Source organism: Rhopalosiphum maidis, chromosome 2, assembly GCF_003676215.2.
Source record: "Rhopalosiphum maidis isolate BTI-1 chromosome 2, ASM367621v3, whole genome shotgun sequence".
NCBI lineage: Eukaryota > Metazoa > Arthropoda > Insecta > Hemiptera > Aphididae > Rhopalosiphum > Rhopalosiphum maidis.
In genome coordinates, this window is record NC_040878.1 from 36,999,782 (window position 1) to 37,016,079 (window position 16,298).

At 25.1% G+C, this 16,298-nt stretch overlaps 2 protein-coding genes across 2 annotated transcripts; one reads left to right on the forward strand and one right to left on the reverse strand.

Moving 5' to 3' along the window:
• LOC113552790 (fanconi-associated nuclease 1-like) lies at nucleotides 1–6,708 on the reverse strand. The gene is made up of 12 exons (XM_026955718.1): nucleotides 5,410–6,708; nucleotides 5,157–5,352; nucleotides 4,849–5,076; nucleotides 4,371–4,502; nucleotides 3,772–4,006; nucleotides 2,753–2,964; nucleotides 1,848–1,963; nucleotides 1,591–1,757; nucleotides 1,367–1,504; nucleotides 1,146–1,268; nucleotides 134–245; nucleotides 1–56 (listed from the first exon to the last, which is right to left on the reverse strand). Exons 1-12 carry the CDS (start codon nucleotides 6,533–6,535, stop codon nucleotides 16–18), a joined length of 2,826 nt encoding a protein of 941 aa, XP_026811519.1. The 5' UTR covers nucleotides 6,536–6,708; the 3' UTR covers nucleotides 1–15.
• A 2,109-nt stretch (nucleotides 6,709–8,817) lies between these two features.
• LOC113553842 (dynein intermediate chain 1, axonemal-like) lies at nucleotides 8,818–16,298 on the forward strand. Its single transcript, XM_026957383.1, has 11 exons — nucleotides 8,818–8,953; nucleotides 9,019–9,159; nucleotides 10,575–10,731; nucleotides 11,544–11,941; nucleotides 12,007–12,286; nucleotides 12,535–12,696; nucleotides 13,171–13,433; nucleotides 14,557–14,734; nucleotides 14,828–15,056; nucleotides 15,500–15,733; nucleotides 15,814–16,298. Exons 1-11 carry the CDS (start codon nucleotides 8,903–8,905, stop codon nucleotides 15,992–15,994), a joined length of 2,274 nt encoding a protein of 757 aa, XP_026813184.1. The 5' UTR covers nucleotides 8,818–8,902; the 3' UTR covers nucleotides 15,995–16,298.

Sequence of the window (16,298 nt, forward strand, 5' to 3'; positions counted from 1 at the left end):
TTTCCTTGTTAAATTTCAGTCTATATTTTGAAAATTATTATTTTTTCCTCCATTTTCTAAAAAATAATAAAATTAAAATTATTAATAAAACCAATTAAAAAAAAAAAAATGATGTTAAGTATTATGTACAAACCAACAACATGACAGACTTCAACATTAGCACCAAACTCCATAAGTTTAAGTAGCCAAGAGTATTGTTTTTCTGATAATTTATCATTTGGCCCTTTTACTTCAACAAACATGCACTAATGATAAAATTAATTGTAAATTATTATGATTATTACCAGCTAACAGGGTTAAAATTTTATAGCGTTTGTTAATTATTATAAAATATGTTCAAAAATAGTAGAGTAAGCAATAAAATAGTTTTATGTATGAAAGATTTCAAGTATATAATTGTGCCACCAGTGGTGAAACAAACGTAGTGTTTGAGAAGCAATTGCTTCTCCATTTTTTTGAAGATTTAGAGGTGAGTGGGTGCCAATATGAAAGTGACAAACAATAACTAAGTATAAGTATTACTAGTACTAGTATTTATTACAATTTATAGAAAAATATTATGGGTAATGACAATTGGCAGTGGGTGAACGGGTAAAGTTTAGGTTCGTTTCATCATTGTGTATCACATATTTTTAATATTTACAATTTTTAATGCTATTTTTTAAGTTTTTTTTTATTTTTAAAATAAGATTTATTTTATATTTTCATTAAACATAATTTAATAAAGCAAGATATAAAGAAAAAAAAATGTGAACAGATAGTAAATTTACTCTTTTTTTGTTATTTAGATAATTTTGATTAATATTACTTTGAATATAAATTTAATCTAAAGTAAACTGTTATAAACTATTAATTTTTTTTTATCTGTAACAATTAATTTTAAAATGTCTAGCAAAACCCATTATCTTTTTTAAGAACAAATAAAAATGAATTTAAATACACTACTCATAATAAGTAATAAACTAATAAAATATATATGTATAAAAAAAAAATGTAATTATTTAATGGCTTATTATGGTAAATAACAAATATCTCAACATTTGTTGTGTTATAACTTACATCAAGTACTTTTTAGTGCTATAAAATCGGAGACCTGCTTATTAATAAATAATAAATATCATTTGAATTTAATAACATAATATTACTTTATGCTTAGAAACATCCCAAACAACAAGGTCTGGCATGCCATGCAAATAAATTCGGCCATCTTTCAATATTTGATCGCCAATTGCAAGGAACACTTCTATTCCAACACACTCTAATAACGTCTAAAACCAATAATAAATAAATAAAATTTAGTAAAATCTAAATTTTAGATTAAGCTCAATATAATATAATGTATTATATTATAAAATGTTAAGCTTACCCGGCACAGAGGTAAGTTGTCAACATTCATATATTTCCAATTTACGACAGATTGAGTATCACAGTATTCATCACAATAATTTTTCAAAATATCACATATTTGATCAACATTCATTTTTTTCAATTCTGCCATTCGGTTCTACAATAATTTTTAATTATTTTAATACTTAAATATTAATTTAAAATCTATTAACTCCAAATAAGTAATAATTATTTTTAATTTACTTTAATTTGTTCTTCTCTAATTTTGTAGAAATGACGAGTTCTCCAATCTAAAGGGCAGTCTTGATACGGGCTAATAAAAAGAACATATGGTATGTAACTACCATATATTATTTCCCAAAAACACAGTAAGAACATTGACTTTATAAGCTGACCCTCGTCATGCAATCCTATAAATATAAACATTTAATGTTATGAATGATACATTCAATATTTATGAAACATAAATAAATAATTATTGTAAATAATTGAATAATTACCATTCAAAAATCCTTGACTTTTATAGTGTAATAAGGCTAGTTCTTCAACAGACATGTAATGACAGTCCCCATTCTCAGTCATCTTTAAATAAACTTGCTTACGACCAGATGAACCTCTAAACCAAAATATTATATAATTGAATATTGATTAATAAGGCTGAAGAACTTTGTTTTTACATATTTATTTAGGATGAGAAATATGTTCTCTAATTAAAGATATAGTATCAAACTAGTTACACTTTCTAAAGACATGGGATTAAAGGGATTTTTTAAATTTCAAATTAATTCTTCAATTATGTGAAGCTTTATTGTACACTGATTAATTTAGGCATCATAAATTTGCATTTCAGTTTTAGATAATATCATATAATATGCAATATATTATAATCTATCTACCATTTGTGAATTGCATAATCATATGATAATCTAATTTATTATTAGCATAAAATTGATTCTATACAATATTTTTACAAAAATACTAATCTATAAGTAATAATAAATATTATTAAATGTAATATTACAAATTAAAATTATACATAGTTAATGAATATTAAAATGTATAAAACTTCAGTTTCTGATTAATAGTTTTCAATATGAAACTATACTCTATTCCAAATAAGTTTGAAAAAAATGAGGACAAAAACACGTTGTAGTTTGTAGATGCAGTCACGTGGCTCGCGACAACAACAAGTAACGATACATGCTGACCAATTACAGGATTCCAACCAGGCGCAGTTGTGCTATTTTTCCTAACTCATTTGGAAAAAGTATTGCTTAAACATTATTTTTAAATAATGCAAATAATAATGTGTTGTATGAATTATACAGTTGTCTTGCAAGTTATAACTCTTACTAGGATAAAATAAATACTATTATTAAAAAAAAGAAATAAATGTTTACTATACTTTTCTTTAACAGAAATTATTTTTCCACTTATTGTTGTACTAGGTGGTTCTTTTCCTGGTTTTGAAGCAACACTCAACAGTTCATTTTTTAACTCATTATCCAACTTCCTGCCTTTACGATTTGCATACATCACTGCTCTTTTTGATAAAATTTGACGATCTAATTCAGTTATATTATCATCCTTGAGGCCATCAAGTATTACGTTTGCTGCCTGAAATTTAAGTTAGAAAATATATATATACTTAGACTGAAGAAAAAGTAAAGAATTTAGCAATTAAATTTTTTTTTTCTAAAAATACCATTTAGTATAGAAAGAAATAATCATATCAAAAAACTTCAAATAGTAATGAATAAAAATTGGAATTTGAGTTAAAATAGTACTCTAAAAAGGATTATACATATTATATTGCAAGCACATTTCTTCCGCCAGAATAATTTCTGATATTCAAATATTGGATTATTATAAGTTTACAAAAATACATGATACCACAAATTATATTAGATTATAATATTATGAATTAACTTGTAGATAAAATTACAAATTATGATAGGGTAGATAATGAAACAATTAATTAGATTTAGTAATTATAAAACAAAAATGTTATATTATTATAATTGAAACTAAAAAAAATATAGCGGAGAAAATTGCTCAAAATAATCTAAAATAAATTCTAGTTGTTTTAACAACTTTTCCACAAATATTTGGTAAAATAAGGATTACTGTCATCTCATATTTTCCCATTTGATTAATTTCCACTACAATACAATATATTTATTATAATTTATAGTTTATTTAATGGAAGGGATATAATTATTTTGTATGTTTATTATTAAACCTGCATTGTTATTGAAATATCTTTAAAATAATTTATCATTGCAAGTCTTCTCGCATTAAGATAAATGAGTAGCTGATCAAAAATCAAAGTTAATGCTCCAGAAAGAACTCTAAAAATTATCTACATATTATGAGTAGATTTTATTTATACCTAAAAATTAAAATAACCTTCAATATACTTACAAGATCTAATTGTTTGTATTGTAATTCAAAAACTTTGGCTAATTCAATATGTAAATGAGCTTTTTTTGACATTGAAAATTCTTTATGTTTTAATAAAAACTCCAACACTTCTTTGGCCAAGTTTACATTACTGGTACATTTTTTTAATATTGTTATATTTTTGAACAATGTATGCGCATACACAGATATTGCAGAGTATTTTCGTAAATAGGTAGGTATATTTGATAGAGATTCTCTAAATATACCAAAACAAAAACAAATATGATTATAATATACCATTATATTTGGGGTTTTCAACTCGTGTAGTAAAGAGCATCGCTGGTTATTAATATGTGAACTCAGCATCTGGGACAAAAAGTACAATTTATTTTATTTTATCATGTTTTATCACTTTGATTATTTGTATGGGGGCTGTAATTGTTTTAAAACTCAGAAGAGCCGTAGATAAAAAAATGTTGAAAACCCTTGTATTATACAGTGTCCTATGAGAATTTACCCATTGCGATATTCAGGAGATATCGCAATGGGTAAATCCTCGCGGGACACCTTTTATAGTATAAAATGTAGTAATTTTTTTTTTACTTTTAAAAAATACTCACATAATAGATTCATCACATACAGCTGACTTAAAATTTTCAAATACAATACACAATACTAAAATTGCATTTTCGTGATCTTTTTGCTCTAAAAGTAACTGAACTTCATGGCGAAGATTCAAAGCAATTTTGTACCTAGAATCAATAATTTCATATTAAATGTATACTATAAATAAAACAAATAAACAATTTTATTTTACAATTGAACTTTATATTAAATCTGAATGAAAAAAAAAATATAGAAGTGTATTATTCAAATTGAAAAAAGATACTTTTAAAATTTAATTAAATCAGTTAATTATAATAAACCTGTCACTTAGTACAAATTAGGCACACACCACACTTTCAAAGTATAAACTGCTGATACATAATACATGATAATTTATGTAATATACAATACTTTTATTAATAAATTAAATACTGTTATTGTTAAATAATAAAATAATGAAACAATAATAGTGGTTATTTGGTAATCACTCACATTTCAAAGCTATCTTTTGAACTGAAATTAATTGAAACTCGTTTTGCTTCAAATGTAGGAAATTTTAGTAATTTTTTTTCAACCATAGAAAATTTGGTAAAACAATCACGAAATCTGTCTTTTTCTTCTCCACTGAAATAAGGGTATGATTCATAGATTAAGCAGCTCATTATATCATTTCTTGATGTATCTGATAGTTTCAAACAGTAGCCTATTATATTTTTGACACTGAAATAAAAATATAATATTCAGAATATATTTATAATTAAGTAAATTATGCAAAATGTAGGTAATAGCGTTAAATTAACCGTTCTTTTAAATTACTGGTTGAATTTCCACAAAATGTTCTTTGATTTTTTACAAGGTTAATAAATGATTTTATCATTTCAGGTTTAGTTTGGCTTTTGCTAGAACTTAATTTAATATTGAATGTCTTCTGTAATTCTCTAAGTTCTTGGGTTTTTAGAATATTTAATAGGGTATTAAGTTCACAAGAAGTAACATCTAAAATCAAAAGTCAAATAAATGATATTAAAAAAAAAAAGAATGTAAAAAGCATACCTGTATTTATTAATTGTTTGGTAGCTAAAGATTCTAAAACACTATCAAAATTATCACATAGATTTAATTCTTTATACTTTTGAAGTCCATCAGGTCCATTTGCACGAATCCATCCATGTTTTCTAGCTATCAATCTTCCATAAATTTTAAGTTCATCATTAGTAGCACTTTTAACTTTTTTCATTATGTCTTCTTTACCAAAACAAAGGATTTCAGTTTTAAGAACAATTGACTTAATAAACCTGCTGTATGTATCACCACCAGAAATATCAACTTTGTTATCTAAATATTCCAAAATTCTTGGACTTGTTATAGGACTATTATTTATACTTTCGATTTTGCTTGGCGTCACTTGTCCTGCAACATCTTTCATTTTTGTTTTATTTGAAACTGGACTCTTCATAACTTTTCTTCTTGGACTCGTTTTTTGCTCATTTGTATAGGTTGAACTAACACTAAATATTTTTGGTGTTTGAACTTGAATGTTATTAATATTATCATTTTTATTTGGGGAATCAATTTGTATATTAGATTTAATACAATTTTCAATAGTAGAATCTATATTTTCTTCTTTGATTTTATGCTTAGCTGGGGAAAAATAATTACCAACATCTTTTTTAATAGAATCTGGTTTTTCTTGAATAGGTTTGAAAAAAGAAGTTATTTTTTTACAGCCTGCAATTACATTTAATAGTTTTGATTTTTTGGATGGTGTAGAGTTATTTGAACCACTTCTTTTACTTGAAGATGATTTAATAGTATTTTTATCTTGTTCAGAAATATTAAATCTTTTAGGATTAACCTTAATACTTGGAGATAATAAAATTTTTTGTTTTTCAGAATTTAATTGTTCAATCTTAACAGGCGTAGTCTGTTCACATTGAATACGTTCATTTTCATTATGTAGCAATGAATTTTGACTAAATGATAAAAAATCTAGTTTCCGTCTAGTAGGCGAACAGCTAGTGGATTCATCAAATGCCAAAATCCGGGAAACAGAATCATATCCTTCACTACTTATCCGTTTAATTCTACTTCTTTTTGGCGTAAATGGTGAAGATGAACCACTGGATGGTAATCTTTGAGACATGGACCTCTTTGATGGAGTTTTAAACGGAGAATCCATATTAAGTTCTAAAAATTAGATCCAGTAGTGATCAAGAAAATTTTATAAAATAAGAATGGAAACAATTAAAATAAAATAAAACTGGCTGCAGGAATTCAAGTTAAAACTTAAATATTATTAAACTAAGTTATACACTATACAAACGGTAATACGACATACCGAATTAACCAAAATATTATTGTTTTATTATCATTTATAGTACTGAATATTATTTTATGCAAGCAAGTGTAAAATAAAAATTTTAAACAGATAAGCAATAATCACGTAAAATTGGCGGGAATAAATCTAAGCTCTTTGGATAATGAACTAAGATAAGGTAACATAATCATACAATATACAGAAGCGCTTATAAAATTAAAAATTGCATCTATTTTAATTCTATGCTTTCAATGGTGCAGCCAGGGGGGAGGTTAATGGGTTTTAACCCCTCCCGAAATTTCTTCGAGGCTTAGTTTAATAACCTATGTACTTATCTAATATATATATATATATATTGTAATAATGTAATCCCCCCCGAAATTTTTTCCTAGTTGCGCCACTGTATGCTTTTATGTTTTTTAGGCCCATCGCCCGTTTGGGTTTACGGAAAACAGATATGGAGCTGTACCAAAGCATCCCAAATTAAAACAATCCATACATTCCAATCAATTACTCTTCGTTTACTAACTTCCGAGGTTTGGTATGTTTCTAACAATTCGCTCCACAATGACCTTAACATTGAAATCAATAACCATTACCTAACACAGTTGCATCTAACGATTATAAAAAATTCTACTCCAAACTAGCCACTCAAACCAACCCACTTACAGCCATTCAAAGCGGAGCAACTTGCCAGAAAATCCCCTCTTGTCGGTTAAAAAAATGCTGTTACAGAGATTTATTAAATCATCATCCATAATAGTTATCGTATAGTATCCAAATTTTTTTTACGGGTGGCGGGGGGCACACACTGTCTAAAACTGTATAGAACAATAAGACATATTGTAGTATGCGTTCATCGTTCATGTAAACAAATAAATATAAATTTTTAAAATAAAAAATAGTAAATACAGCCAATGAGGGGGGCATGGCCCCTGTGGCCCCTCCCCTGAATACCGATACTAGTACTGTATAAGTGTTCTGTCACTGGAAAGTCTCCCTCCTTATAGTATATTATCATGTGAGTATTATCTACATAATATTATATCCTATTTGCTTATTGTGCATACTGCATATATGTTACAGTTTGTAAAAGTTCTATTTTAATAAAAAATAAAAAGATTTATGTTTTATAATATTATTATCCTTAGATTATAATATAGAATATATTTTATGTGATCCACATGTTTGAAATATTATTATCTGAAATTATAATGTACCTATATTATAATAATTTTTTTAATATATAATAAATAAAAAAAACATAACAATATTTTTGCAATTAATAACGTTTTTCGAGAAGTTTTTACTATATTTTACGTGTGCAATTAGAGACACTTCTTATAGTTCATAATGATAATAATCTACTTGAAATAATAATATAATTATTGTCGAATAGTTGCATCAAAATGTCATATACGTTATTTATATTGTCATTCGTTTAACTGATTATGATGCGTCTATTTGACGTTCGCCCAAATGACATGAGATTCAGTGTAATTAATTATGTTGGTATATATATATTATTAATATGTATGAATTAAATAATACATATAATCATTATAATCACTGATTAAATATTTACTTTAAATTTTTATAGTTTAATATATTGAAATATTGTTAATATTCTTTATTTTAAATATATTACTTATAACAGCTAATGGTTGAATATTCTGATAAGCTATATATAATTTATATGTTATGAATAACAAAAAATATGTTTTTAAAAATAATATTAATGAACTAACTAAAGTAATTTCAAAATTAAAACCGTAAAAGTCAGTAATTTAATAATTTAGTAAGTATATTTGTGTTTTTGTATATATTGAATGGTAAACCGATGTTTATAAAACAGAAGTGCAAAAATGATTTTACATAAGGTAAAAAAATTAACTGAGACGAAAGTCAAGCTATTTCATCACTATACCCAATACCCAAGTATCACATTTATCTCCACAGTAAATATTAAGTACTAATTTGTTATATTTTATTTAGTCACCAGTATAATTTTAAGTATAAATGTTTTTCTTGTAGAACATAAGTATTACTACAATAAGTTAAATCAATACATATAGTTTCTATGGTTATACACATCATATTGCACTTTTACTTACAATAAGCCAGTGTTTTTATGATTCTGATTAATAAGAGACATTTAGTTAATACCTAATGAAGGTATAGTGTTTCAGTTTTATTATTTTATTAACTAATTTTCTTTAAATAAAAATAATGCCTCCAAAATTAGATCAAACAGCCAAAAAAGCTACAAGACTATCATTAGTAAGCTACACTTGGAATTATTATTTACATTTTGTTTCTAATTTACTTTTATTTGTGTGAAATAGTCTCAATCAGGCCAGAAAAAACCATTCAACAAAGAACCTTCCAGACGCCAAGTAAAGATAGCTAAACCTGTAGACGATATTAACGGAGTTCCATCCAATGAATCTATTAAGCCGGATGACCAATTGAAATTAACTGAAGAAGTACCAAACTATCCATAAACCAATAATTTATTTCATTTTATTGCAAATTTATTTTTAAATATTATCGCAAGGCAATTAAAATGTCAAATGTAATCAATTTTTGAAAAAAAAATGTATTTGGTAGAAAATATATTATTAAATCTATGTATTAGGTATCTTAAAGCTCTCTACGACAAAAAAAATTATTTATATTTTATATTGAACTGTAGGTACAACACTATTCAAATTCAATTATACCGCATTGTCTACATTATCTATATAATATACAAGTATATGAAAACATTTAAACATTTTTATAACACAAAATACACATCTATTTTTCTTAGAATTGACTAAAGAAACATAAATTACATTTATGAGTATGATATAACATAATACTTTTATCTGATTACACAAAAAATATTTTTATATTACTTCAATACTACCACGAATGCGTTATAGTCTTTCTTAATATATTAATTGCATGATGTATACTAATATATTAGTATTCGATATTTCTACATATCGATAATAAATTTACTATAATTTTAAAATAATTATCAGACTATAAGTTAAAATTAATTGAACTAAAATAGTAGGTAATTATGTACTAAACATATTTTACATTTTTAAAACTCGTACTATAAAAGGGCAATTACTTTATAGTTAAAATATCACTTATAAATTAATAATAATAATTGATTCTTTAATACTCCGGAAATAGGTTAAATTCCTCAATAATTTGTGATAGTATTAATTATTATCTGATGAATGTCAAATACAATTAAACAAGGAATTTTATATATTTTCTTAAATCTTTATATACAATATACACATATATTACCTATTTAATTTAAAAAAAAAGATATTTATTTTTATAATTTTATCAATATCAACTATTCAGTAACTAATACAAAATAAATATAACTATATGAGATTGAGAAAATTATATTATTTAAATATTATTTATTTACTAACAAATAACAGTATTGTTTTTTTAAATGATGCCGTATTTTAACAAATAAAATTTTACAAACATAAACTACCTATTTATAAAACTTTTATGATTAGAAATATTAAGATGCATTATTTAATGGCAATATGTTAAAATAAAACATAATAATCAACATATAATAATATATATATATATATATATATATATATATATATTGACATTATATTAAACGATGGACATTAGAGTTTACACATTAGATATGATATATATAACATAAGTAGGTTTATTATGTTATACATCATTCTATTTCCGTTGAATGGTATGCCACATTCCAGAGACCATATTCAGTGGCGTCACTGGATCAATATCTAGGAAAGAGGGGGAAAGAACGAACTCAATATACATATACAGCAAACACTTAAACTATTAGAGATAATACTATTTTTATTTGAATTTAAAACATATTTCTGTTATATTTTAGGAATTGGATGAACCAATAAGTAACGTTTTACAAGTTACAGAACCACCGGAATTAACTGCTCGAGTATCATATAGCTATAGAGACGGATCATTTGTACCATATAAAAATATTCTTCCGTTTATCACATTAATTGATTTGAAGACTACGTTAATTTATAGTAAATTAAAAAAAAAACTGAAATCAATACTTTGTAGAAGATTATTTCACACTATAATAGTTATAAGAGTATATCATTCACCGACTGCTAAGTATACCTACTATATATTAATATAAATAACTACTTCCATAATACTCGTACATATTTACAGTCACGAGATTATAGTTAGTTCTATACTTATTGTTGTAAATATAAATCTTAAGTGTATAAAAATGATTGTCTTCTTATTGTTTGCCATCTATAGATTAAAACTATTGAATAATTTTCAATAAAAATTATACCAATAGATTCCTTGAGACTAGAAAGGTGTTGACAAATTTTTTTTCCAACCTCTATAGATTATTTTATAGTGTGGTTCACAACATCTTTACAAATTATTAAAAAAAAAAAAAAACAAGTTTTAAAATCAAATACTTATGAACATATAACACAATAGCAATGGTTAATTTTATGATTTGCCATCATAATTTATTTTTTTAATAATGAATATACATATTTTTTTATAAAAACACTCATAAACACGAATACCAATCTTAACGTAACAATATTGGATTTACGTCAGTTTTTTAAGCATTTGTTGAATCTGACAATCTGTATTCAACTTTTATGAGCTTACATTAAAAATATATCCAGAATTAAGAAGTGGAAAATCATAAAATGTGTTGTTGTTATTGGGTTTGTATTATATATTTCAACTGAAGAAAAATTGAAAATGATAGAAAAATAGATTAATTTTTAGACGGATTAAGTCGGATAATAGTAAATTAGTCATAAGTACCTATTTAATAATTAAAATTATTTAATCATTTTAGAAACAACAGAATGCTTTACAGAAAACGATAAAGAAACTACACTTGAAGAAGTAAAAGAAGAAATTGACCATAACAAAAAAGATATTGAGATTGATACAGATGAAAATGTTGATGGGCGAGTTCAAGAAGATGTGGAGGAAGGAGAAAGTGATGATGAGGGAGATTTTCCTAATGAAGAAGGTGACCAAGGAGAAGGAGGAGAAGAAATGGACGAGGAAAAAACTTCAAAACCTAAAGCTACATCGGACTCAGACGAAGAAGCACCAGCAGTTGTACAAGAAGAATCTACTACCAATAATATAAACTCATCAGCAAAAAAAAGAAATGCACCAAAAAAGCTTATGAATCAATTTAATTTTTTCGAGAGATGTGCGCTTACAGAAGAAATCATTTTAAGAGTAATTTATAATTATTATAGGTACTTTTACTATATCAAATTATAATGATTGTACCTATATTTTAGGATAAAGAAGTTCAAACTACACCACCAACAAAAAATGATTTTTGTACATATGCTACACAGTGGATTATTTATGATGCTTATAATGAAGATTTCTTGAAGCAGCAAGAAGAAAAAGAAAAAGAAAAAAGAGATAAAATAGCTGTTCACGCAAGTAAAAAGAGTGCCAGTAAAAAGAAAAAAAATGATATAACTGAAGATCAAACTGAAAAAAATATGTTAATCACTGCTAAATTTTTGGAAAGAATTATAAACTTAAATACAATGGATGCCATTGCACAAGGTGTATACAATAATGTATTATACAACATAAAATTATAATCCATAGTCGATTTATTTCAATAATATAATAACATTGTCACATTAATTTCGTAAATTTAATTTATATATGTATTTTTATTTAGTATTAACAAATTTAAGTTACTTGTTACGTGTTACAGTGTAACACTAGGTAAAATTAAAACTTAAAGTTTGTACAATACAGAGTTATATTTTTTAGTATACTATAACCAATAAACATATTACATTTAGATTTCCGATACTATGAGGACCCATCTGATCAATTTAGGAATAGAGATGGAACAGTACTTCCATTGTGGACAATGACTTATGACAAAGCTGAAAATTTATACGTGACTGATATTAGTTGGAGCCCAGATTATTTCGACATGTTTGCTGTTACATTAGGAACTTGTGAGTATTATATATTTTACAAGCTAATACTAAAATACCTACATTAATAAAAATATTTAGTTAAGTAAACATTTTTTATTCGATTTGAATATAAATTTGTTCTTTTAACATTTGAACTTAAATAAATTAACAAAATAAAATTTAATAGTTAAATTATTTATGGATATAAAAAAGTACTAAAGTTTTTGAAATAAAATAAGACGTCAACTAACGTTTGTACACATCATATTAACTTTGTTAATTTGTCATATTATATAAGAATATTAAATTGTCTAATTTACCAAATGAGTTATTCTATTTTTTATTTCTGTAAATGTTTTTTATATTTGTTTTAAAAGTGTCATGTATTTATAATAAAAATAATTAATATATTAATAATTGGTAATTGTATGTGATAACAGCCCATTCACCCTTAGGGTCAACGCAAAACAGTAACCTCGTCTATGTATGAAGTATATATCTATTTTATAATAGCTCAAGGACATTTACCATTAACTGACAGTCCAGATGTGGGTTATGTATGCTTATGGTCTTTGAAAAATCCATCATACCCCGAATACATAAACCAGACGCATTGTGGAGCGATGTGTTTAGACTTCCATCGAAATCACGGGTTTCTCCTGGCTGTTGGATTCCATGATGGTCATTTGGCTGTATATAACGTTAGCTTGCCAACAAAAGAAGCGCAATATATGACAGATGCAGTAAATACTAAACATATGGCTTGTGTAAGACAGGTGAATTTTTATGTATTTTTAATTCTAATTTATTCTTGATTATGATATATCTAATTATAATTAGATTTTGAACAGAACGATGATTGTATTAGTTTTATTATTATGATTTCTATAGGAGGAGGGATAAATAGTAAAAATTTTAGATCAAAATAATTGGAAAACGCTATAACAACAAAAAAAAAAAAAATCATGGAAAACGGGAATTTTGTATTTAATATTTATTTTAAAAATGAATAATTGTGAAGGCTTGTGTATTTTGATGTTTTTTCAATTTATAACATAAATAATAATAATTTTATTTAGCAAATCAAAAATCAAATACAGATACAAAAATAGTTAAAATAAAATTGAAAAAATACAAAAAAATGCAAGTGTTTAAAATAGCATAGAGCTCTAAGCTTGTGATGAGAAGTTTTATTGGAGTTCATTGTTCAATGAAAGTTTTAAAGATTATAAATCTTAATATAAATATTATAGGTACATTATAATTAATTATTAATTTATTTGTGTTAAATCATCAATTTATGAATGATAACATTTTTGTTTGTTAGTAAAAAAGCTTGAATATCTTACAGCAATCACAAAATATCAAAAATACGTATATATCACAATTTCATAGACATTATTTCAATTTCAAATTTTTTACAAAATTAAAAATATAGTTATTTTAGTTTTATATAGATATAAAACTAAGGTAGTCACTTAGGAAGTGTTATATACGTAGAGATTTGAAAAATTTACCATTACGGCATTACATATATTGTTATTGGTATTATTTACTATATATACAATAAAATATAACTTTAAACTATGAGTATATACCTTATAATATCACAAATCTATTCACGCTATTCTATCGTACTTCGATAATGAACTTGTTATTTAAAAATAATTTAAAATAAATATGTATTATGCGTATTTCATTTGATGTACATACATTAACTGCAGCATTTTATAATATGTATAGTAATGTATAGAGCATATATTTTATAAATGTTAGTGGTTTTTTTATAACTACTATAAAATATTTAACACTTATTAAAAATGTGCAACATGACAACATATTATTGTATACCTATATATAGTATATACTTATTATGATTTATAACTGAATATTATTTAGGTAGTTTGGGTAAAAGATTTGCCCGATGGCGAATTAAATTTTTATTCTATATCTGAAGATGGGACAGTTTGTAATTGGTTACTAATGCAAAGTGAAATGTCAAAAACTATTATAGTTACATTAATTTTAGATATCGAACCTCAAATAACACTTGGCGGAATTAGTGAAACGTTAATTGGTAAACTATTTACTTTGCATACCTGTTGAAATATTTTATATTTTATATCTTAAAGATCTATATTCTATAGGTACTTCTAACTTTTCTTTTTAGGTAGAGGTACAACGATTGCTTTTCATCCCGAAAATAGTGGGATATATTTGGTTGGAACCAATGAAGGCTATATATTTAAATGTAATACACAATGGAGCTCATTTTTTATGCAAAAATTTAAAGCTCATGAAATGTCAGTTTACAGAATTGATTATAATAAATATGATCCAAACATTTATTTATCATGTAGCGGTGATTGTACGGTTAAAATATGGGAAGATAAATCTGAGTAAGTATGGTTATTGTCTTATTAAAAGTTAAATCTATAAAAATATGTTTAAAATTAACACAATACAACTGTTAGCCCTTTTAGGATTTAAATGGTAACAAAAATATTTACTGCAATTTAAATTTTGTACACTACAGTATAAGCTACATCTAAATTATGTATAATACCTACTAATTTTAGTTAAACTTTAAATTAGGTGCCATAACTTAAATTTTTCAGTGAATAATAAATGTACCCATGTGGCTATGCCTAAATATCGTATAAATGTATAGTATGTATAACTAAATTTCTTAAACTATCAATATTATGTATTATGCATTTATATTGTTAATTTTATGTACAATGTATAAAGATTGTAGTGTGTTCTTAAAGATTTATTATAAATTAAAAATATTTGTTTTATACTTATAATTTAACCTTTTGTTTTTTGTTTCATATAATAGTATACCACTTTTGATATTTGATCTCTTATGGAGCGTGTCCGATGCTCTTTGGTCACCGTTTTCAAGTACAGTTTTTGGAGTCATCACCGAAGATTGTGATGTAGTATTTTATGACTTAGACGCAGATAAATATAAAAGTATTTGCTGTCAACCTATACAACCTGAAAGTCAATACCAGCTTACTAAGTTGGCGTTTAATTGGCGGATGCCTGTAATAATTGTTGGTAGCTCAAAGTAATCATTCATTTAACTATATTGTTAGTAAATATTATCTACTTAAATATTTTAATAGGAAAATTGTATTTGCATTTTAGAAGTACGGTCGTCGCATTAAAAATGTCACCTAACCTTCGACTGATAATGAAACCACCAAAAAAAGGTAAACATTACACTACGCAAATGTTGGAATTAGAAAAATTACACAAAGCTTTGGACTCAACTCGAGAACCCGATACTTTGGTTGTACCTGCTGATGATGATACTACAGATTCATAAATTAACGCATATAACACATTATTTAGTTTATACTTGTATAATCATATTAATTATTAAGTACGAATATATTATCTACTATCTTGTACATTCAAGAAAATAGAATTTGTTTACAATTTATCTCGCTCTTTAGTTATCAAAATATTACGTGACGTACTCGTGAACGGATCCAGGGAGGGGAGAACTGTGCCACACCCGTTGGAAAAAAAATAATATTAAAAAACATATATTTTTATTATCATATTGTTTTTTTTTAACGGGGGGCTATATAATCTCTATTATATATAATTTTTCCTATAAAGTACCC